The sequence below is a fragment of the Pseudonaja textilis genome, chromosome Z, assembly GCF_049901715.1.
Source record: "Pseudonaja textilis isolate UNSWEBS1 chromosome Z, rPseTex1.2, whole genome shotgun sequence".
NCBI classification, from domain to species: domain Eukaryota; kingdom Metazoa; phylum Chordata; class Lepidosauria; order Squamata; family Elapidae; genus Pseudonaja; species Pseudonaja textilis.
Genome location: NC_142008.1, coordinates 87186640 through 87210733, shown reverse-complemented (window position 1 = coordinate 87210733; position 24094 = coordinate 87186640). Strand labels below are relative to the sequence as shown.

The window sequence follows — 24094 nt, the reverse complement described above, 5'->3', positions numbered from 1 at the left end:
TTTTCATTGCTTGGGGTGAATTGTTCATTTTATATTATATATAATTTAAAAATAGACCAATAAAATTATTTTTAAGGACCATAATAAAAATTTAGAAGGACCTTTGTCCTTTTCATAAACTATTGCAATAGCATTTATACTTATGTACTGCTTCACAGTGCTTTACAGGCCTCTAAGCAGTTTATAACATCAGCATATTGCCTCCAACAATCTGAGTCCTCATTTTACCGAACTCAGAAGGATGGAAGGCTGAGTCAACTTTGAAACAGTGAGACCCAAACTGCAAAACTGCTGGTAGCCGCTGATTAGCAGAAGTAGCCTGCAGTGCTGCACTCTAACCACTGTGCCACCACAGCTCTAAGGTCATCTCTGCATTTTGGTGACATGTTGTACTATTGGAGATTTATGGAAATCCTACAAAAGATGGCTGTCCAGAATTGCTTTCTGTGAAATTGGTAGCCATGTAAATATGTTTAATAAACTAAATAATAAAAGGCACAGAAAAATTACAAACATTATCAGTGTATTACTATGCTTTTTTTCTCAGCCCTCAGCAATTGTGGCCAACCCAATCTAAACTACTGGTGCTTACGTGTGAGCAGAGAGTTTGAGATCTGGAATGCAGATGTTGTCTTCTCCACAATCTAGAATGATGCGGGTCTGTGAATAAGAGGAAACCTAAACAGCTATCACTGAACGAATAGCAAATATAATTTGGAGGTGAACAAGAACTGCTACATACACAACCTATGCTATTCTGTGTTATTCCTAGCTAAGGAATACATAAGAAAATCCCTTCAATCTAGAGATAAGAAGATACCATATATGAAGTAGAAAATTCAGAGCACACAGAATCTCTTACTAAGTCCAGTTAACTATCTATATACCACTGCAACTGCTCATCTCTTAAATAAGATAATTACATGATAAATAAATAAAGCCAGACAAAAACTAGATCTAATTTAGATCCATCTCCTTTTGAACTGAATTAACATTATATTTATCTTTACAATTAATATGAGTAGGTCATTTCCCCCATTCTTTCACATTAAAAAATATCATTTGGTGGCAACTTTTGGAGGGACTCTGGAAGTTGCATTTAAATCCACCAGAGCCCCCAGCCTGCAAACCTTTTATGTACAAAACCTATTTCTTTTTCATGTGATAGACATAATCTCTAATTAAAAGCTGGTCTCCAAGTCCAGAAAGGACTGTTTCAATCTCTCTGTAAACAGGAACTAGCTAAATGATTCAGATTTATGCTAGTAAGAAGCAACAAACATCTCATTTGTCAACAAACGCACCTCAAGACTCAACAGTGTAGTATTGTCTGTGATCTACAATTTGTAATTTGTGGGATATACACTGCTCAAAAAAATAAAGGGAACACAAAAATAAGGCATCCTAGATCAGAATGAATGAAATATTCCTATTAAATACTTCGTTCGTTACATAGTTGAATGTGCTGACAACAAAATCACACAAAAATTATCAATGGGAATCAAATTTAGCAACCCATGGAGGTCTGGATTTGGAATTACACTCAAAATTAAAGTGGAAAAAAACACTACAGGTTGATCCAACTTTGACATAACGTCCTTAAAACAAGTCAAAATGAGGCTCAGTAGTGTGTGTGGCCTCCACGTGCCTGTATGACCTCCCTACAATGCCCAGGCATGCTTCTGATGAGGTGGCGGATGGTCTCCTGAGGGATCTCCTCCCACACCTGGACTAAAGCATCCTCCAACTCCTGGACAGCCTGTAGTGCAACGTGACGTTGGTGGATGGAGCGAGACATGATGTCCCAGATGTGCTCAATTGGATTCAGGTCTGGGGAACGGGTGGGCCAGTCCATAGCATCAATGCCTTCGTCTTGCAGGAACTGCTGACACACTCCAGCCACATGAGGTCTAGCATTGTCTTGCATTAGGAGGAACCCAGGGCCAACCATACCAGCATATGGTCTCACAAGGGGTCTGAAGATCTCATCTCGGTACCTAATGGCAGTCAGGCTACCGATGGTGAGCACATGGAGGGCTGTGTGGCTCCCTAAAGAAATGCCACCCCACACCATTACTGAACCACTGCCAAACCAGTCATGCTGGAGGATGTTGCAGGCAGCAGAACATTCTCCACAGTGTCTCCAGGCCCTGTCACGTCTGTCGCATGTGCTCAATGGGAACCTGCTTTCATCTGTGAAGAGCACAGGACACCAGTGGTGAATTTGCCAATCTTTGTGTTCTCTGGCAAATGCCAAACATCCTGCATGGTGTTGGGCTGTAAGCACAACCCCCACCTGTGGACACCAGGCCCTCATACCACCCTCATGGAGTCCATTTCTGACCGTTTGAGCAGCCACATGCACATTTGTGGCCCACTGGAGGTCATTTTGCAGGGCTCTGGCAGTGCTCCTCCTGTCCCTCCTTTCACAAAGGCAGAGGTAGTGGTCCTGATACTGGGTTGTTGCCCTCCTACGGACTCCTCCACATCTCCTGATGTACTGGCCTGTCTCCTGGTAGCGCCTCCATGCTCTGGACACTACGCTGACAGACACAGCAAACCTTCTTGCCACAGCTCGCATTGATGTGCCATCCTGGATGAGCTGCACTACCTGAGCCACTTGTGTGGGTTGTAGACTCTGTCTCATGCTACCACTAGAGTGAAAGCACCGCCAGCATTCAAAAGTGACCAGACCATCAGCCCGAAAGCATAGGAACTGAGAAATGGTCTGTGGTCACCACCTGCAGAACCACTCCTTTATTGGGGATGTCTTGCTAACTGCCTATGCTTTCCACCTGTTGTCTATTACATTTGCACAACAGCATGTGAAATTGATTGTCAATCAGTGCTGCTACCTAAGTGGACAGTTTGATTTCACAGAAGTGTGATTGACTTGGAGTTACATTGTATTGTTTAAGTGTTCCCTTTATTTTTTTGAGCAGTGTAGTTCTGAAGAAGAATATTCTATCTACTCAAATTTGTTCTTGGGCATGCATAGGCTATGTTCACCAAAGTCACCTCTTTGAAAACACTTATTTTAGAGATAAATCCTATGCTCAGCAAGCATTCGGACAAGGAAACAAACAAGCAAACCACATCTCAAAATAATAACCACAATATTAAATTATAAACCAAACTTGTAAGCAGAATGTGGCAGTTCCCAATGCACTTTGCTTTGAGTTGAAGAAGAAAGAAGTCTCACCTGTTCCTGGACCATCAATTGGCCAGACAGAATAGGTTGCAGGATTCCAGCTCTGGAGGAAGATGCCAAACTGAAGTTGAGACTCACAACAATGGCACTCAGTTTGTCTTTGAAATCAGCTTGATCCTGGAAAGAGGTGTATGTAAAAAGCAGTTTACAGATCCCATGGGTTAAGTTTTTCCCAGCTGGGTGCCTTTCAGATATGTGGTACTACAACTCCATCACCTTCACCTGGTAAATTTGGAGCTGTAAATTGACAAATCTGGAGGACATCCAATTGGAAAATGTGTGCTCAAATTACATCTTTCTGGAAGGTTTGTAACTTTAACAAAGAAATGGGGAACTTTTAATTTTCTAGAAGCCACAAATTCTCATCTCTGCAAAGAGAAATTTCTAGAGGCACAAAAGAGTTAAGTAGTACTTGTCAAACTGAGAGACACAAAAGCCCTGCCAAAACAAAAAGGCGGTAACTCTGGTATCCATAACACTGTTTCTCATCTCTATAATTCTATGAGCAAAGTCTGATCAGGAAACACTCTCCCAATCTCAAATTTCCTCACACTCTCAACATCACAATGGAACGGTTAACCTCTGCATTATAGTAGGCTAGCATAATAGCCATAATGAAATTATTTTTTATTTATGCAGTGAAAAATATGCAGGAGCTTTGCCAAAAGTGAAAATACCAACCACGTTTCCCAGAAAAGAAAGAATAGAAACTGTCCAGTTTTTATTGAACTATGACTCTCAAAATCCCTTGCCATTAGTCATGCTGGCTGGCTGTGGCTCCTGGGATTTGTAAATCATTTACATCTGGAAATTGCTCTCCTCTTCTGAAGATGTTGGGAGATTAATATAACAATAGCATAAAGCATTTTATTCCAAGTCAGGAAAGTAATGGGCCAAAACTTCCAACAACAGACTTGTAAAACAACAGATTAAAAGTTCCAGCATAAGAAGGTAGCCTTGGTACTTCCCAAATTACGGAAGGAAAAATCTACTCAGAATTTCTCTGCAAATCTTGGGCTACAACATTCAAACTAAACATAATTTTCAACTACTGCTCAAGCCTTGCTCATATTCCAAACACAGGCACACAGAAACAAAGACACACTTTTGATGCCTGAAATACTTACCCGTAAGTAAGCCGTGACATTCTTACAAGTCAGAGGAATTTTTTGGGACAATTTCATTTGGAATAACTGGCTTGGTTGGTTGGTTTCTTGCAAGAAAATCCGTCTCCCAAATTTTTGCTTCATATGGTCCAGCTGTAGCTCTGTAATTAGTTCTAGCAGACGCAAGGAAACAGGCAGAGAACAACATGAGAGTGATGAAGATTAATAGACAAAACACAATCTACAGTATACATATTGATAACTAGAATATCAAACTCTTGTCTTTTGTTGTTCAGGACAAGGATTTGGCTCAAACATCTGAAGTGTTCTAATAGTCCATACTTATTTTGTTCATTATGACTATGTGAGTATTCAGAAGATTTAGGAATGTGTAACAGAAAGAACTGTACACTCACTTAGCAATTTAAGACCACCCTCTAACTTGAGTACTGTCCAGAAGTGCTATCTGACAGCAATACTGTGCTGATCAGGATTAATGGGAATTGATCCAACATTCTGTGGGGCACTAGATTAAGATCCTCCCCCCATTTACTACAACCATTAATGCCAAAATAGAATCGTATCTAATAGTTTTCATATCTAAATAAATAAATGTAGAAAGTACTCCTTGGTGGATGGGTGGGAAACACGATTTAATAACTCACTTCTTAATTTCAGTTGCTTTCTTTTTAATTTCATTTCTGAGTTAAACAGTTTCATTCTGGTTTTCTTCTTTCTGAAGTGCTAAGCATGCTGGTATGTTAATAAATAACCATGTTTTTATGCACATATTAAAAATTAAATTCCAAAATTTGCTCTGGTCATAGAAAAACATTTGGCATAAAAAGAAGCCTGTGACAATCAGGAATAGCTATACACATTTGTTAACTGTCTAAAGAAAATGAGTTCTTAACTTTCTACAAATATTGCTTATGGGACTACTGAATCTAGTTAATCCTTATCTTATCTCTAATTAACTATATACTGTTTAACCAGCACACTCCCCATCTGGAATTATAAATTCCACTACCAACTAACTATCAACTAAAGTAAACATTAGATAATAATATAGCATCAAACAATGCAATGAGGTAGATACAAAGCATGCAAAGCTTGAGGTTCAATCTTCGAGCTCAGCAGTAGCTTTCCTCCCCGTCATGCATTGTGGTGCAGTGCATGTCGATATCATGAAGTGCACTTCTTCCCTTTGGACATCAAAAAGGTTGAAGAATGCGGACTTGGCCAGCGAGCAATTGCTCTGAGGACCACAGTTTTACATACATCTTCATGGCTTCTTCTGGGCGTCCATCGGAGTAGACGTTGGCTAAACAGGTCTGATGACATGGGCAAGGGGATAGTGTGTTACTGCACACTGCTGTACAGTTGACACTTGCCACCGGCTCCAGGTATGCCTCGGTAGCACGCTGAGATTCCTTGGTCAAGGGAGGGTTAGGAGTTGTTTGCTGTGGTAGCTCACAGTCTGGATGCAGAGCGGCTGGGTGCTCGTTGCTGTTGCATAAGTAACATGGCACCTTAGCTGTGCAGTCTTTGGCCATGTGTTCTGTAGACTTGCAACACTTGAAGCAGAGCTTGTACTCCCCTATCAATGCTTTCCTTTGGTGTAGGGGTTTCTGTGCAAATACCTTGCACCTGTTCAGCGGGTGTAGAGATTTGTGGAATGGACAAATCTGGATCTTCTTTGTTCTTGGAAGTCTATATTGGGTTGTCTCCAATGGGTTTTCACCCATATTCTTTATGGGTGAGATCGCGACCCTTGTTTTATGTGTAGACACGAGAGATTCTCACTTTGCAGTTTGGTGCAGTACACTGGTTGGCCACTGGGGTGCGTTACAAGCTCTGGAAGATGCTGGTGCAATACACTGGTTGGCCACTGGAGTGCGTTGCAAGCTCTGGAAGACACTGGTGCAGTACACTTGTTGCCCACTAGAGGGTGATGCAATGAGTAGCTTGATTTCAGGCAGTTATGCTTTGAAGAGTAGTCACCAAAGGATCCTATGATTTAAACTAATGTTTGGATTTTCCTTTGTTGAGGAATATAGGCTGGTGTCCTTAAATTTGAGATTGCCTCTAAATTCCAGTAAGGGGGAATGTCTCTCCAGTTTTGCAAACAAAGTTAAAACAACAAGCTGCATTTGGTTACCTATCTTCCAAGCATGTTGTCACCTCCTAACAGATGTAGATTCCCTCTTTAGCGGGGTTTACATGCAGAGTGTCTAAAGGTATTTATGGCTCATTTCTATGGAGATGGCTCATCTCCATGAAGATATCCTGCAATAAAACTCAACTCCTGCCAGCTAAGGAATCTTTATGGCATCTAACTTTTTTCTTCTTCTCCTCTTTGTTTTAAGACAGTAGTAAGGATCATAGAGTCTCTTTCAATTGGTAATACATTCACTCAGGTCTTTGCAAAGCCAACCAAGTCATTAACTCAAAGAAAGGAGGGGCTTCTTTTTATTGCCTGTTTCCTCTGTGGCACGACCAGGGAGGAATCAAACCTTCATTTTAGCAGCTCCAGAGATAGGGAATAATGCAGTTTCTTTGTTTTAGGACACAAGAAAAGATTACTTAGACTCTTTCGACTGCAGTTTGTAAAAGGTTTGAAGACAATAACTTTGTTAGTACCACACTGGAGGGCTCGTAGGGAGAGACAGGGAAACAGCATTGGTGCAGTCTTCTATTTGCTTAACAGTTCTTCTCTCTTCTAAGATACAATTCAAATTTCTTGCTACTGATTTAAGTAGGAATCAAAAAACATATCTTTCCACTATCTTGTCTCTAATTTTCTGGCTGAATATAGAGACACATAGTTAAACACTACAAAGGCTTCCATACAAAGTTTCTTTATTAGATTATATCAGGCATCCTCAAGATATAACTCACAGTTATGTTGAGATTCATCTAATGTCCAATATTTGCATTGTTGTCTTCATAGTGTAAAAAGATAGTTATCTTCATCCCATAATGATACAAGGGGAGACTCCAGCACATTGCTGGGTTCAGGTAAGAATGAACAAAAATCCCCCAACCCAACCAGAGGTCAATTCAATGACCAATCAGGAGTACAGATGTGACCACATGACATGAACTACATTTCTCATGAGGCATTCACTTAAGGGGACAGCTCTCATTCCCAAACTAATTATATATTGTTTAACCAGCACAATCCTGTCTCATCAGAGACTGCACAATAAGAAAAATTGTGTTGTGTATAATACTATCTGTATAGTAGTTTTTCTCAATCTTGACAACTTTAAGATATGTGGGCTTCAACTCCCAGAAATCCCCAATCATCCTGGCTGGCTGGAGAGTTCTGGGACTTGACATCCACATATTTTAAGTTGCTAAGCTTTATAAATACTTCTGAAGGTTACTGATTCCAAGTTTCTGAAAAACCTTTCACCTGGGAGAACCATCAAACCTCAGGATTCATATTGATCATGACCACAATGGTCTCTGTTCCTCCAAATTACTGATTCAACACTCACCAATTTCTAATGGAATCTTCTTTCCTGACATTCCTACGCACATCTGGATGTTGAAGCTGTATTGACAAGGAAAGAGACAACGAGGTTTATTTCACAGATCAAACAGAGCATACCCAACTAACAAGTAACTAACCATAGAACTTGCTTTTCTAAATCCCACCTGTACAGTTGCAAGTCTTATTATAGGTTTAAATAAACTATTTATTTCATGAACTTATTTGAGGGCGAAGTGTCTTGCCCATGTATAGAGTGGGAATTTGACCTGAATATGCCCCTCCCACTCCACTTACCAGCTGGCCTGTGCTCCTGGACAGGTTTTCATCTCTGAATCAAGCACATCAGGTATGGAAAGGTGGGCTTTGAGTATAATCATTGGCTGAGCTCTAAGAAAGACAAACATGTAGCGTTGTTATAGGTGCATATGCAGTGGGATAAATGGTGACTAAAGAATCTGCAGGAATACCAGAAATCCTCTTACTCATCATTGGTGGATGAGACAAAGGACTTTTCCAAAATTTCTAGTCATGGGTAAAATTTATCTACAATAAAAATGTTTGCCTTTCATTAGCAAATTCAACAGTATCCATGCACTGGGCCAGCCTTCTCTGATTTCATGCCCTTCTGTAGTGTTTTTCTGCAGCTGATGGGAGCAGTAGATCAACCCATTAGAAGACACTGCATTAAAGAAAGAAGTTCTGGAGTCAAGAGTAGCATCACATCACTCAGACCTTCCTCTGAGTGGAGTTACTTTGACTGCAGGTTCTCTTTCCTTTTCCCCTGTGCTTGGTACCTATCAACTTTTCCCAGTGTGAGTGGAGACAAGAATTGTAGAATTTCCACTGTATCTGAAAATCCTTCAGGTTGGGGAATGCCAGCATATGCTTTTGTGAAGTTTGACACTAAGTTATATGTAAAACTTTAATGCAGTATAATAGATTTGGGTGGCCTCTAACTAGTTTTAATCCTTAGACATAAGGTCACTTTTCACTACCAAAAGAGAATAGTTTTTATAGACTTGATTTCAGTCAAAAAAGAAATGATTGCGATTTGAGCTCAAGATGGAAAAAATGCTAAGACATTTTCCAAGACAGTCAAGTGATAGATCACTATGGCTTAGAACTATTTGTTTGCTCAATGAGATTTCTTTCCACAATCAGCAAACTTGTCAAAGCGGAAGCTCAACAATTCTATTTGCAAAGTAAAAAACGAACACCATAACCATAAGTTTTTGCTAGGAAACTACCCTATTTATAATTTAATTTAGAGTTTTCTATGGCAAAATTTTAGTTTATTCATAATTACAACACGCACACCCCCAATCAATAGAATATAACAAAACCCTATATTGTAAACAGTTCTATATTTTTAAATTTGATTAAGTAAAACAATCAATATTAAATAAGACTTTTTAGGCACCTGTTTGCCTTTTCAATAGTTCCTTGGTTTCTTTTTCTTTCTATACAATTTCATCTTCATGTATAAATTCACAGGCATTTATTAAGTAAAAATAAAAAAGAGGAAGAGATTATCATTCACATCTTCCTTTCCATCCATAAGAGAAAAGGAATATAGAATAAAACTTATGTCAAAATGACACTTTGCCATTTTCCAGACATTTTCTAGTCCCTACACTAAACCAATTGGTACAAATTCTTTGCAACCCTTTCAGCAAGTGTCCAGTATATTTCCCTAAAGAGTGGAAACTCTTGAGAAAACATATGACAGTTCTTGGAAAAGAAAGATGATGCCACAAATTTTAGGAAAAAAAACACTGACAGGTAGCTGCATTTTAAATTATGAGATCCGAAGGTCTCGGCCATATTCACTCACCTGTAGACAGCTACCTTGTTGGTTCTGAAAGCACCAACTAACACATCTGGGTGTGAAGAACAAGATAAAAAAACAGGAGGGATTAAGGATACAGCATTCCACCAATCATCATTCTGAGGCCCCAGCGCTACCCATCCCATTGAAAAGAATAGCAGTCAATCTAAGCTTTCCTTGTAAAAAGCACCCGTATCAATCATTAGCACCAGTCAATTATATTTGTAATACATTTTTAAATGTTCAGTTGATTTTCAAGTTTAATGAATACAAGAGATTATTATTACTATTGTTGTTGTTAAACATTTTTAAATGTTCAGTTGATCAAGTTTCATTTTAATGAATAAAAGTTTATAATTATTATTTATGGGTACTTGATTATGGATGAAACATGTAACAGTGATACCCTTTGGCATCGTGGCACTTGGTACCATGTCAAAGAATTTTATAAAATACATTAAGAAATTGCAACTTCCTGCAATAACACCAGCGGAACTGCAAAAAACTGTGCTACTTGGAACATCATACATTTTAATGAATAAAAGGGATAGTAATAGTAGTAGTAGTAGTAGTAGTAGTTGTCGTCGTCAGGGGTGGGATTCAATTTTTTTAACAATTGGTTCTGTGGGTGTGGCTTAGTTGGTGGGTGTGGCTTGATGGTAATGTGATTGGTTGGGCATGGCCAACTCAACATCGAGGCATGCATCTCTTTGCCTGGCCTTTCATGACTGTGGGGATGCTGCAATAGTCATAAGTGTGAAAAATGGTTATAAGTCACTTTGAATGGTCAATCCACACAAGCAAAGTACCAGCAAAGGAGGGGGGGGGGGGAAACTCCAGAGAAGTTCTGTAATAAGGGTTAAGGGAGTGGCAGTTTCTGTAAACAACACCAGAATGTTTCCTTCCTGCCTTCATTACAGGATTAGTGTTGTTCTACTTTGCTTCAAAGTGGTTTACAGTGTTAGTATATTTTCCCCAACAATCTGGGTCCTCATTTTACTGACCCCAGGAGGATGGAAGGCTGAGTCAACCTTGAACCCGGTGAGATTCGAACTGCCAAACCCCTGGCAGTTGCAAATCAGCAGAATTAACCTGTAGTACTGCATTCTAACCACTGTGCCACCACAGCTTTTATAGATTAGGCTAAGCACATGACATAACAAAACGTTGTATTACCAGGGTAGCCATTAAGATCAATGTCAGAGGCTCCACGGATGGCAAAACCAAAACCAGCAGACTCAGAAAAGGGATTCTTGAGGATTTGGCTTGGAGATGCACTCAGACCTTCACTGTGCCCACGATAGATGTAAACCTGGCCACCTCCATCTTGGCCCGCAAAGGGTGCTCCTATGGCTATGTCTGTGGAAACAAAATATAATGGCAAATATTTTCCATGATGAGAAACACAAGGTGAAAAAACCAAAAGAAAGGGAACATGGTGAAAAGCATTACAAGGGTATTTCCCAATGCTGAATTAAACTGCTGTCCTTCAATTTTTAGCAGAAAAAAAAAACCCACCACTGTAGCAGGAAACTGGCTACTCCCATTGACAACCCCTATCCTGCCCCATTACCTCTGGCTTGCCTGATTGACAAATGGTGCTGTCTTGATTTTGCACATGCCCCTTTTCATACATTCCTTTTTATCATAACCTAAATTAAATAAAGTGAAACCAATAACAGATTGGTGTCACAAAGGTAGCCTACTCTTATTTTACTCAGGACTTTCCTTTCCTTCTTTTCTTTTTGTTTCTTTTCATTGCAGGCAATTAATACTGGCTGTCAGGATTCCGGCAGTTACCCCAATTTTAAGATTCCTCACTGTTTTCAGGAAGTGAAGAGAAGCTTTGCACTAAGCCAGTGAAGAATATAAAGTTAAAGCATTTATAGAACAGCCATCTGAACAGCTGACGGCATTGCACAATTCTGATATTTCATTAATACATCTAGTGTGTCTAACCCTTTAAGCAGCAGAATAGCAACAGATGGCCTGGGCAGAGATCAGAACACACCTCTCTGATCTCACCCGCCAATTGAGTTTACTTCAGAAGTGGCAAAGCTTAGCAGGTTTTACACAGTTGTAGCTGTCATTGGACACTCTAAATTAAGGAGAAAACATTATTTTAACCCCAGCCCAGTGAATGATGCCTTAAGTCTGCCTCATCTAAGGACTAGGAAGGACTAGATGAAAGCAAAATCATAAGGATATGGCAAAGCAACAACCACCACCACATTGCCAGGATAGGTTTTTGCATTTTGTATTTGTATTATTTGTAACAATAAATGAACGTTTGTGCCATGGACAGGTGCAGACGGGTGATGACATGATCAACTTCAAGCATTAGGAAGATAGAAGATTAAACTGATGACTCTTTGTGTATCCTCCAAATTTAGGTTTCAAGAGATCAATAGATATGGATACTAATAGGTTGGTGAAAAGATACTGCAGATGACTAAGGTTACTTTCAGGTGGATCTTTTAAAAAAGATCTCAGTATTGACAGCAGGTTCACTGTAATGAAGAATGCATCTTCTTTACAACCTCAAATGCTCGCTTATTACCATCTATTCTAAGACCAGGGACCAATGTTTGTTTGTTTGTTTGTGTATAAAATTTATATGCTGCTCATCTTACTTCAAGGTAACCCTGGCCACTATTTAAATATCTAAAACTAAACTAAACGTAGTCATCCATAGAAATCTAGACTCAGGCACAATGAAGCCTGGATTGTGTGATGAAATACTGATCTCTCTTTCAACAGTAGGAGGTAGATGAGCAAAGATACAACACAGGGATTTTTCAGATTGCTTTCCTCCCTATTTCTCATCCACGCCTTCTTACCAATGTAGCCATCCTGATCTATATCACCCAAAGAGGCAATAGCCATGCCAAAACGACCATAGATATCTGTGCCAGTCAACTTCTGCCAAGGAGTTCTGTAAGGCCGTGGGCTCCTCCGCTGTAGATATACGTAAACTCTTCCCACTTCATAGAGTTTCCCATCTGAGCGGCGCTCCATGAAAAGAGGGGCACCCACTAAAATGTCATCTTTCCTGAGACACAGAAAAACAATCTGTAAGAGGTTATACATGGCACAATCTCCAGCTCAGCCAAAGCAAATACAAATAACAACGCTAAGAGTAACCTGCCTAACACCGAGACCTTAAGTTACAGTGGATTTGTAGAAGACTAACTATGGGCTTTTCAAGAGGCATCTGCCTAATCATAATAGGAATCAGCATATTGGTTCAGGCAGGCCTTATGGTTGCTCCAGCAGGCCTTCCTACATACTGTAGCAGCTTCCTTCCACCACCTCCAGAGAGATCATTTGAATTCCTTCAAAAAAAGAAATAAACAATTCACAGACCCCCACATACCACTGAAACATACTTAAGAAGTGTAGTGCTAATTACTAGAAGCTGCATCTATGTAAAGGAGTTTAGGAGAACAGGACCAAGAATAAATATGTGCTTTGGATTTGTAAGGGAAGCTGCAAGCGGATTGTTGTTTCTCCACTAATGCCTGTTCCGCTGTTTCTTTTTTAGACCATTTCCCAGGACTGGCCTCATTCTCTTAGGTGGGTAGTCCTGAGAATCCAGGCAATGATTCTTCTCTAGCATTTCTGCCTGGATTACAGTGAGAACCCACATACCGTCCCCTTCCTCTTCTCTGAAAAGACGGATTTGTTTTGAGATCGGGTAGGGTATCTTGCTTTGAAGGAGATTGTGGCAATAATCAATACCTGTGTCAAACTCAGGTTGTCAGGGCAGTGTCATGTGACGTATCAGGACTTTCCCCCCCTTCGCTAAATCGGGAGTGGATGTGGCCAGCACATGATACATCCAGCCCGCAGGCCAGGAGTTTGTTGTTTTATAGTCAGTAAAGAGCAAGCAGGAGGATCAATGGCAGGCGTCTTCTTACAGATGCTTCTGCCTGTCACCACAATAGTATAGAATAGAATTCTTTATTGGCCAAGTGTGATTGGACACACAAGGAATTTATCTTGGTGTAAATATTCTCAGTATACATAAAAGAAAATATACATTCAACAAGAGTCGAGAATCATAAGGTACGACACTTAATGATAGTCATAGGGTACAATAAGCAATCAAATCATACTAGGAAACAGTCAATATAAATCATAAGGATACAAGCGATCCTTACATTGCCCTTCTCAATTTAGGCAACTTCTGTCTCCATTTTAAATTAAATTAATACTTCCTATTCAAGATGATAAAGAAGTATGTTTCTTCTGTGTTTAGGAGTAGTGTTTGTGTGTATGGCTGTGTCCTTTAGAGCTAGTCTTGACTGCTGAAAATTAACAAGCCTTGCGACTTTCTTAGCCACATTTTCAGGAAGGGTTTCCCATTGTCTTCTTTCAAGGGCTGAGAGAGCATGGCTAGCCCAAGGCTAACCACCTGCCTTTGTGCCTAAGTCATTGTGAAAATACACACTCCTCAATTTCTAATTCAGTGCCTTTAACCACTATACTAAACTGACTCTCTATGAATATATTAAGGCAACACAAATCAATGGGATATGATATATAGTGTTGTACTATAAATTGTATCATTTACCTGGAGTAGAGGATGATAAGAGATATAAGATATAGCACTGCTGGAGGTTATAAAATGATTCACTATTTTTATGACTTTAATTGATCTTTAATTTCATAGCAGATGAAATTTTGAAAGCTATTATTAAAGAATGTTCAAAGAAAATTGAGTCCAAATGACAAATATTTTACAATATCAAAGATGAAAATAAATGATTGTAACATTGTTGGGTTCAGGGTTAATAATGAATGTAATGGATTTCAAAGAGCTTGAATAAATCTTGATTCAGTCTAATCAAAACCATTATAATAGCTTATGGACAAGCAAAGCTAAGCAAAATCATATTACAATACTGTAAAGTTATAAGATTGCAGTTCTGCCACTCTTTTGCACTTGTGCTTTATTTTTTTCATTAATTATTGCAGAATCACACAGCATGGCATGTACATTTGAGTGAAAAAATATAATAGGCACTATTACAATCCACTTCTAATGTGTTGGATATGGCCATGAATGGAAAAAGTTGGTAACGGTATGAGGGTGTTAAGAGTATTTATAAGTGTTAAGAGTATTCCATATGTATGTATGCATGCATGCATGCATGCATGTAAAAGGGGCAGAACTGTTGCTGCATAATGTCTTTTTATTGGTGCTATCAGGATTCCCTTTGCCAAAATTTCAACAATCTGACAACAGAGGGCAGCAGATTTCCAAAATGGGCACTGAATCTCTTTGGATGCAAAAAGAAATCCTAGAAGAAAATTTGGGGGAAGCAAGTCAATTGATAGGCAATTTCAGCATGTAAACTTTTGAGTTAACTTAGCATTTGTAGCTGCACTTTAGGGATAAATTACAAAGACCTGCATTCAGTGCTCCTCCAACTATCCACTCAGAGAGGTGTAGATGAAGGAGGCAGTGGCAAAGGGCTCACTGGTCTGTATTAGCACACCAGGACACAGAGAAAACAGGGGCAGTTGGCTAAGTTTATGGTGGCTGTTAAGAATTTGAGTGTAGCTTCAGGGCCCCTGAAGTAAATTCTATTTTATTCATGCAATCAAGAGGATTTTATGATTTAAATGCTCTTGAAACCAAAACATATCACATTCTCAAAAGTTTCTTTGTAATCAGAACAAACATATTCGGTAGATTGTTTTTCTAGTTTAGCAGGACTCTAGAAGCAATTGTTCATAATGGAATTGTGGATGATTGGAACAAAAGGGATCCTTTGGGATGTCTGTGATAATGGAAATAACTACTTCTTGCCACATGAACCATTAAGATCAATGTCCAGAATTATTTAGCTACCAAATTGACTATTTAAGTTAGAAAGAGAGAGAGAATTTCAAAAATTTAGGCCCTTTTGTTTCTATCCATAGCAGACATCTTTTTGGCTATATTAAATGGTGTGCTTGTGGCGCTGAGAAAGATTGGGAGACAGGAAATAAGGGCACTGGCTGGAAACAAGGGCAAGCAACAGAGGTGGTTTGAATTGGAAATGGGGACAGGAAACTCTATGATGGTAATTCATCTGCTGCTAACAGCTAATCAAGCTGTAGAAGAAAAAATGCTTTGGATAGCTACTCTCTTGCCTTTGTCTTTTAAGATGATAAACTAAGCACATGGTCCACACAGAACAGAACTTAATTGCTGTTACCATCTAGAAAATTATCTTTATCCACTTTTGTTTTTTCTTTCTTTTTCTTATCTTTCATTTTTTAATACACTCTTATTGTGTTTACAAATTTTAACTTTAAAAAAAAGAAACTGTTTCTCTTCTTCTCATTACACTAAACCATAAACTGGCAGTCTTAACATAGCCTAGCATTTAATGTTGAATTCCAGTTGGCCCTCTTTTGAAGCATTTGAATAAAATTTCTATTATGGCTGTCCAGATGTTCTATTCTGGCTGTTTAAGAGAGTTGGTGGAAGGAATGAGATGTTTGGAGGGCATCAGACCAGGCTAATGTTAGGACTGTAACTCTTCAAAGACTTGGATAAAATTGGGATGAAGCAATGTTTCCTGGAAAATGTCACACTCTTGCAATTCCTCTTCTTGTACTCATGGGTTGAATGATAAACTTGGGACTATATGGTCTTATCTACCCTTTTTAGACAGCGATAGGATTTGACAGTAGGTGTCTTTTAGTGTTTATTTAAAAGTAGAACTAATAAAATCAGCATCTAAGACCATGCAACTAACTCCTTGGCTAAAATTTAAAAAATAATAAAAATGAGGGGGAAAAAAAGAGTGGTGTTTTCAAGCAGCAACAAACCTTGTTAGCTAAGCTAAGCCCATATTCCCCAAAGCATTAATACTTTATGGACTTGTCTAGGACCCCCATTATCTATAATCCCTGGATTTCCATTCTAGCATCTAGCTTTAGCACACTGATGTTTTTGAATCTACTCATTGAGTCCCTGCTTTTACAGCAGTCTTTGTATTAAGCCTTCAAAATGCAAGATGACAAAGTTTCTAATTTCAGACCAAAGTTTGGTGGATTTAATAGCTGTTTAAACGTCCCCTCCTCCATTTGCATCAGATCCAATTTAAATTTAGGCTATTTTGACTCCTCCTTTGGCCTTACCCATCTCCATTGATATCAGCAACTGCCACTGTATGCCCAAAATATGATGCCACCTGTAAAAGGAAAGAAGTGAAGTTAAAACCATCCTGGGAACTTACGCATTTGATATAATGAGAGCTTGCCTTCCCATCAAAGAAATGGCCACATGAAAATTACTTTACGTTGGGAAGCACTGGCTAATTTTCAATTCTATTAAGCCCAGTGACCTGAAAAGTTTTAGAGCAATGATGAATAAGGACTCAGGTTTACTTATCCAGGAATCCTATTTGTATTCTTAGGCTTTATGAAAAGAGCTAAATTTACAATGAACCAAGTGAGTAGAACCAGCCATAGTGCAACATTTAAGCAATATTAAAAATAGCAATAGCTATTATATAGACTTATATATCACTTCTTCTCAGTGCTTTCTAGCCCTCTCTAAGTGGTTTGCAGTGTTAGCATATTGTCCCCAATAATCTGGGTCCTCATTTTACTGTAAGGGAAGAATGGAAGGTTGAGTCAACCTTTTTTTTCCCCAAAAAAGTTTTAATTTTTTAATTTTTACACGTGGGCAACGTGGTTCCAGATTATGACACTTGTACATAATCATACTTTCATTTCCACCAGTCTTATATAATATCATCTCATATCATTGTCCATTTCACTCATCTTTAAATAAATTTCTATTTCATATTTCAATTCATTAATTCAATATTAATATCATTTTATCCACATATAGATTCCCAGTTCTTTATCCCCTATTATTTCCATTTTCAGCTTACCACCTATTTTATTCAACATTACACATCATTATTATCCTAAAGTTTCCCTAGACCAATTATATAATCAACAATCTAGAAAGAATAAAAATAAAAACCAATATATTTAGGATCCACATGGTATATCCCCTCCATCTATCTGATTTAATAATTCATTCCCCAACTTTAAACATATTAACATTAAATAATCAACTGTATATTTTAAAACATATATATTTTAAGGTATCCGCCCTGAAGTTGCTAAAATAACTTCTTAATATATCTCATTTTAATCTTCCAACATGGGTTCATAACAGCATAATTCACATGGTATTCAGCTTTGTTTGGGTATTTCCCCACGTCATTATAGTTGTGCTTTTAAAGTTGTAGCAACGTTTTGGCAGAATCTCACCTGCCATCATCAGGCTTCTGTATAGTGTTCGTCTGTAAGTCAGACTTTCACAGCCGTCTGACTATATATATGTTTTCTTAAGTTTTTGCGGGTACTTACATGTATAGTATTCACCTTTGTTCGGGTATTTTCCCATGTCATTATAGTTGTGTTTTTAAAGTTGTAGCAACATTTCGGCAGAATCTCATCTGCCATCATCAGGCTTCTGTATTGAGTTCGTCTGTGAGCCAGACTTTTACAGTTGTTTCAGTTTTAAATTTGGGGCTAGCCTACTGCTGTGCCAGAATGGTTTTTTCTTCTTCCTGATTGGTTGGGAGTCTTGGTCTGTGTTTATTGGTCTTGGAGTTTGCTGTGTTCTGCTTGATTGGTGTTTCTAATATCTTCTGTCTGTTTTGTGGCTTTTTTTGTCTCGATTGGCTGGCAACATTGTGTTCCTGTATTGGAGGCTTTTAGTGCAGCTTGGCTCCGAGTAAATGGATGGCTATCATTTATTAGGAAGCTAGGTTTCATCTGGGTGCCTGGTTGGGGTGTGTTTGAGCTGGAGGTATCAGGGGGGAAATCTGTTTGTGCCCAGGTGTTTGCCTGGCTTGTGGTGTGGAGATTTGTTTGTTTGTGAGTGCAGGCTTCCAAATAATTGACAGTCTGGTGGAATCATCTCTTCTATTCATGCTTTCAGGTCTTTTTTCAATCTCTATGGCTTCTCTGATAATTCTGTGGCTGGGGTTTTCTATAGTGGCTAGGGTTTTGGTGCCATTGAAGTTGATGCTATGACCTGTGGCTTTCATGTGTTGGACTAGTGAGGAAGTGTGTTCCAGCTTTTTTACTGCATTTTTGTGTTCATCCAGGCAGATATTTATTCTTCTATTGGTCTGTCCAATGTATGTGGCAGGGCATGATGCACAGGAGACATCATATATGCCTTGGTTTTCCAGGTCAATTTTATCTTTGGGGTTTCTAAGGATGGCTGCTATTTTTCTGTCTGTTTTGAAGGCAGTCTTGATGTGATGCCTGTGTAGTATCTTACTGATTTTGTCTGTAGTACCTCTTGTGTAGGGCAGGACAGCTGTTCCATAGGTCTGTTCATCTTCTAGGTCTCCATTATGTCTCAGTGTGTTTTTGTGGATCCAGCTGGTGATTTTGCTTTTGTGGAAGCCGTTGGCTGTCAGTACTTTAGTCAGGGTGCATAGTTCAGTCTTTATGTGTGTCTTGTCTGCCAGGAGTTTGGTTCTGGAGATTAGTGTTTTAGCCATGGAGTTTATCTGTGCTGGGTGGTGGTGGGATTGGGTGTTGAGGTAAGTTTGCTAAACACTTAGCAAAACAGTTACAGCCCCATGCTGAAACAGCAGCTTCACATGTACAAAACTCATAACACTTCTTGGAAATGATCAAAGATCTACACATTGAACAAGAAGATCTGCTTGTAAGTTTTGACGTGGTTTCACTATTCACTCAAGTCCCGATAAAAGAAACTCTTGAAATCATCAAAAATAAGTTCCAACCAGCTAAACACCTCATGGAACTAGCAGAACACTGCTTAGCCACTCTGTCCAACTGGGAAAAGAGTGTAAGGAAATCCTCCCAAGCCTCTTGCTTTTCAGGTAGGATTACAAAAGCAAGAATTCCCAGCTAGCATGTATTTCAAACGTATCTGGAAGGAACCACAAGAACATTATTGATGGATCAGAAGAAGCAAAGAAAACCATGAGTGAAATATATATATATATTACCTGCTCACTGGAGATAGTATAGAGAATGTGGAATTTATAGGTTCTGGTAAGAATTTCCACCTAAGATAAGAAATGGGGGCAAAGAATCAATTAGATTAAAGCTCTGTTCTCCCAAAGAGATCCAGCTACCAGTATTTGTTTTTCAGGAAACCAGAATAATATAGTATTTTCATATCCAAGGGTATGAAAACCTAATATTGCTTGGCTAAAATTTCTGTATCTTTGCCCGTTGGTCATGCTGGCTTGGCAGATGGGAACTGGAGTCCAAGATGTTATCTAGCCTGACCATCAAAAAGGTTGCATGTACCCGCCAGAGGTAAGAAGAAAAACAGATAGAATTCCGGATCAAGAAGGCTTTGGGGACTCAAAAAACCTATATTCCAAATAGACAAATATCCTCTGTGACAGCCATTCTGAACAAATCCCCTTAGAAAAGTTCCTAACATGCTCACTGGCCCAAAACAAGTGGGAATGCTTGCTATGTGTCATTATCACTGTTTCTTATGAATCCAGATTTGTTTTCAATACAGTGGAGGTAAAAATAATAAACTATTGTTCAATCCTAGAATAAATGCAATAGGAACGTATATAAAATGTTTCTCTGCATATGTGGAAGGAAACCATAATCCGTGTCATTGTCCAGGCATGCAACCCAATGTAGACTTGATACTGGGTCTGTGGAGATTCTTAGTTATCCAGATCATGGTTGTCCCAAAGGTGCTTTTTCAAGAGGCAACTGGACTGTCTGTTTTTTCTTTGAAGATGTTTCGCTTCTCATCCAAGAAGCTTCTTCAGCTCTGACTGAATGGTGGGGAATGGAAGGATTTATATTCCTGGCAGACACCTGGTCATTTGCATTCTTTTAGCGACATTAAGGTCACCTGGGGATTTATCTGTGTCATCAGAATTCAAATGTCCAGCTGTCTGCAAGGAGTATAAATCCTTCCATTCCCCACCATTCAGTCAGAGCTGAAGAAGCTTCTTGGATGAGAAGCGAAGCATCTTCAAAGAAAAAACAGACAGTCCAGTTGCCTCTTGAAAAAGCACCTTTGGGACAACAATATCAAGTCCAGATTCAGAGTATGTAAACTGAGCCTAAGGGGGCTTCTAAAAAGGCTGCTGAGTAGTCCTTTATATACAGTAAATAAACTGTTTTTGTTTGGTTTGCACTTTTTTTCTCTGGAAGAGACAAAATAGGTACACCACCCTTTCTTCATAGTTCTCTTGCTTCTGTCTTGTACTTACCGCTCCTTGTGTCAGTCTCATGTTAGGAATGCCCACTACATATTCTGCAAACAGAAGAGTATTTCAGTAGTTGTAAAATGTTTGGCAAGCTAAGTCATCCATGAGCTAGGCATTCATATTCATATTCAGGCTGAATCCTGGTGCCTACTAAATTCCTAAATTTTGGGTAGGGAGTACTAAGATTAGAGAGGCTTAAACATCTTAATCAGATATTAAACAGATACTCCTGAAACCCCAGATGTTCTTGACTGTTTTTGAAGCAAGTTTGATGTGAACATTAAAACATTCATTTTAAATTCCTGCCAAAAAGATCATAAACTTCACTAAACGACAAACTATCCAGGAAGCAGTTCTCTTCCTAACTCTGTTGATCCCAACCTACTCCATTCCAGAGGAAAAATAAACTTCTTTTACCTGGTGATGTTGAGTCTTCATTAAACTCCCCCAAAGCTACAGAGTAACCTACATGGAAGGAAGGATTGGGCAATTTGTTGACAACTCACTTGGACATGAAGCACCTGTTTCCTGAGTCCTATTTAGTTTATTTAGTTTAGTTTGTCAAACAAGTCTAAGTATGAACGTAATATATAAACATATAAGTATAAAGTGGTATAAGTATATACATAATAAATGAGTATGAATAAATGGAAACAGGGATGGTAGGCACGCTAGTGCACTTATGCACGCCCCCTTACAGACCTCTTAGGAATGGAGTGAGGTCCACAGTAGGCAGTTTAAGGTTAAAGTTTTGGGGGTTTGAGGATGTAACAACAGTCAGGCAGTGAGTTCCAGGCATTGACCATTCTATTGCTGAAGTCGTATTTTCTGCAGTCAAGTTTGGAGTGGTTTACTTTGAGTTTGTATCTATTGTTTGCCCTTGTATTATTGTGGTTGAAGCTGAAGTAATCATTGACAGGTAGGACTTTGTAGCAGACAATTTTGTGTACTAAGCTTAGGTCAGACCGTAGGCGGGATAGTTCTAAGTTGTCTAGGTCCAAAATATCAAGCCTGGTGGCATAAGTTATTCTATTGTGAGCTGAAGAGTGGAGTACTTTTCTTGTGAAATACCTCTGGACTTGTTCAATTAATGTCCATTATACAGTGTGGATTCCAGGCAGATGAGCGTATTCGAGAATCGGTCTGGCAAAGGTTTTGTATGCCCTGGTTTGCAATTCAATGTTACTGGAGAACATGCATTTATCCAAACAAGAGCATACCTCAACAATGTGAACTTTTATGTCATTAGATAAACAAAAGAAAAGAGGAGTGGTGTTATACATAAAAGATTGGATCTCAGCTAAAGAAATTTTTAAAGATAAAGATGGTAGGATATTAGCCCTCAAATCTGGCTGGATCGGGGGCACTCCAGCGGCGAGCGCAGCAGGAACCGCACACGATCACGGATTCCTGCCGCCGCCGAAGCTTGCAAACCGAAAAATTTTAATGATTGGCAAAAGAGGCTGAGATTTATGATGCATGGAGAGAACGTTTTATTCTAACAGACATCAGTCTTGGTCGAGACTGGATATGGTATGGATGCCGAAGAAGCTTATCTCAGAAAAAACTGAAATAGAAATTGAACCGAGCTTGTGGGCAGATCATAGCTATATCAAGTTTAGCTGGAAAGGGTGATCCAAGACACCAAGATGGAATTTACAAAGAGTGATCCTAAAAGAGGAGGAATTTAAAATTAAACTGGAAAAGGAAGTGAAACTCTTCTTTAAGGAGAACAAAGAAGAAGACACATCCTTACAAAACACCTGGGACACGGCTAAAACATTTATGAGAGGGGTGGAGATAAATTATATGGCAAATAAAAACAAGAATAAGAAGATACAACGAAAAGCATTATAAATGGAATATAGAAACTTCGAGATGAAGCTGCAAGAAGAACCAAAAACAGAAAGAGATAAAAATGCGAATGGATTTAATAAAAGATGAAATAAACTTGCTGGAAAAAGAAGACCTAGCCCCAAAACTGAAAAGAATAAAACAAAATGTATTTGAGAACGCCAATAAATCAGGAAGATGGCTAGCCTGAAAATTGAAGAAACAAGTGGAAAAAAGATGGATCACTAAACTACAAAACGAACAGGGAGAAATATATTATCAAGAAGAAATAAAAAGGAATATAGTTCAGAAATTTTTTGAGGATCTGTATAAAGAAGAAGAATGTGTAACAGAAGAAAAAGTGATAAACTGTTTAAAGAAAGTGAACCTTCTGAGAATATCAGAAGAAGAAAAAAGCTTATTGAACAGAAGAATAAATCCTGAAGAAATGACTTGGGCAATAAATAACAAAAAAACAATAAGGCGGCTGGCCCAGATGCAGTCCCTCCCTCCCAACAAGAAATATTAGGCGACAGATTACTCAAATTATTTAATGAAGTCATGGATAAGGCAAGATCATTCCAAAAGGAAAAAAAGACCAAACAAAGATAAGAAACTACAGGCCAATATCTCTATTAAATGTGGACTATAAAATTTTCGTAACTATAATAGCCAAAAGATTCAAGAAAATATTAAACAAATTTATACACACAGATCAAAATGGCTTTCTTCCACATAGGCATCTTAGGAATAATATCAGGACAATTTTAGACATCATAAAGTATTATGAAGATCGTAGTAGAGAACAGGTAGCACTATTATTCTTGGACGCTAAAAAGGCCTTTGATAATGTAAAATGGAGTTTCGTTCTGCAACAAATTAAGTGTCTGGATTTTGAGCAAAACTTCCTAAATGTGGTATTAGCAATATATCACAAACAAGAAGCTGGGATATTGATAAATGATCATACAACAAATAATTTTGAGATACAAAAAGGAACGAGACAGGGATGTCCATTATCACCATTATATTTATTTTGACATTAGAGGTAACAAGAATAATTAGGAAAGAACCGGAAGTAAAATAGCTAAAAAAAAAAGAAAGAAGAATATAAATTACAAACCTTTGCTGATGATTTGGTTTTTATTTTAGAAGATCTGCAATATTCTGGACCAAAATTGTTAGAGCAATTAGAGGAATTTGGAGAAGTTGTGGGGCTAAAAATTAACAAGGAAAAAACTAAAATACTTACAAAAAATATGACAAATGCACAAAAGGAAAATTTAACGAGGATAATGGACATCCAGATGACGAATAAAATTAAATATTTGGGAATTGTAATTTTGGCAAAATGTA

At 38.5% G+C, this 24094-nt stretch overlaps 1 protein-coding gene across 2 annotated transcripts in view; it reads right to left on the bottom strand.

The window, feature by feature from the left end:
• Positions 1–24094, bottom strand: part of ITGA2B (integrin subunit alpha 2b) — a 58790-nt gene that overhangs the window by 13656 nt on the left and 21040 nt on the right. For both annotated transcript variants that reach the window (XM_087918456.1, XM_026718278.2), the window contains exons 8-19: positions 21323–21370; positions 20909–20952; positions 19664–19723; positions 16788–16840; positions 12488–12699; positions 10824–11006; positions 9654–9699; positions 8114–8206; positions 7824–7879; positions 4339–4490; positions 3203–3328; positions 593–660 (exon numbers count right to left, since the gene is read on the bottom strand). In XM_087918456.1, coding sequence (XP_087774582.1) covers positions 593–660; positions 3203–3328; positions 4339–4490; positions 7824–7879; positions 8114–8206; positions 9654–9699; positions 10824–11006; positions 12488–12699; positions 16788–16840; positions 19664–19723; positions 20909–20952; positions 21323–21370 — 1141 coding nt within the window. The remainder of the gene's footprint in view (positions 1–592; positions 661–3202; positions 3329–4338; positions 4491–7823; positions 7880–8113; positions 8207–9653; positions 9700–10823; positions 11007–12487; positions 12700–16787; positions 16841–19663; positions 19724–20908; positions 20953–21322; positions 21371–24094) is intronic.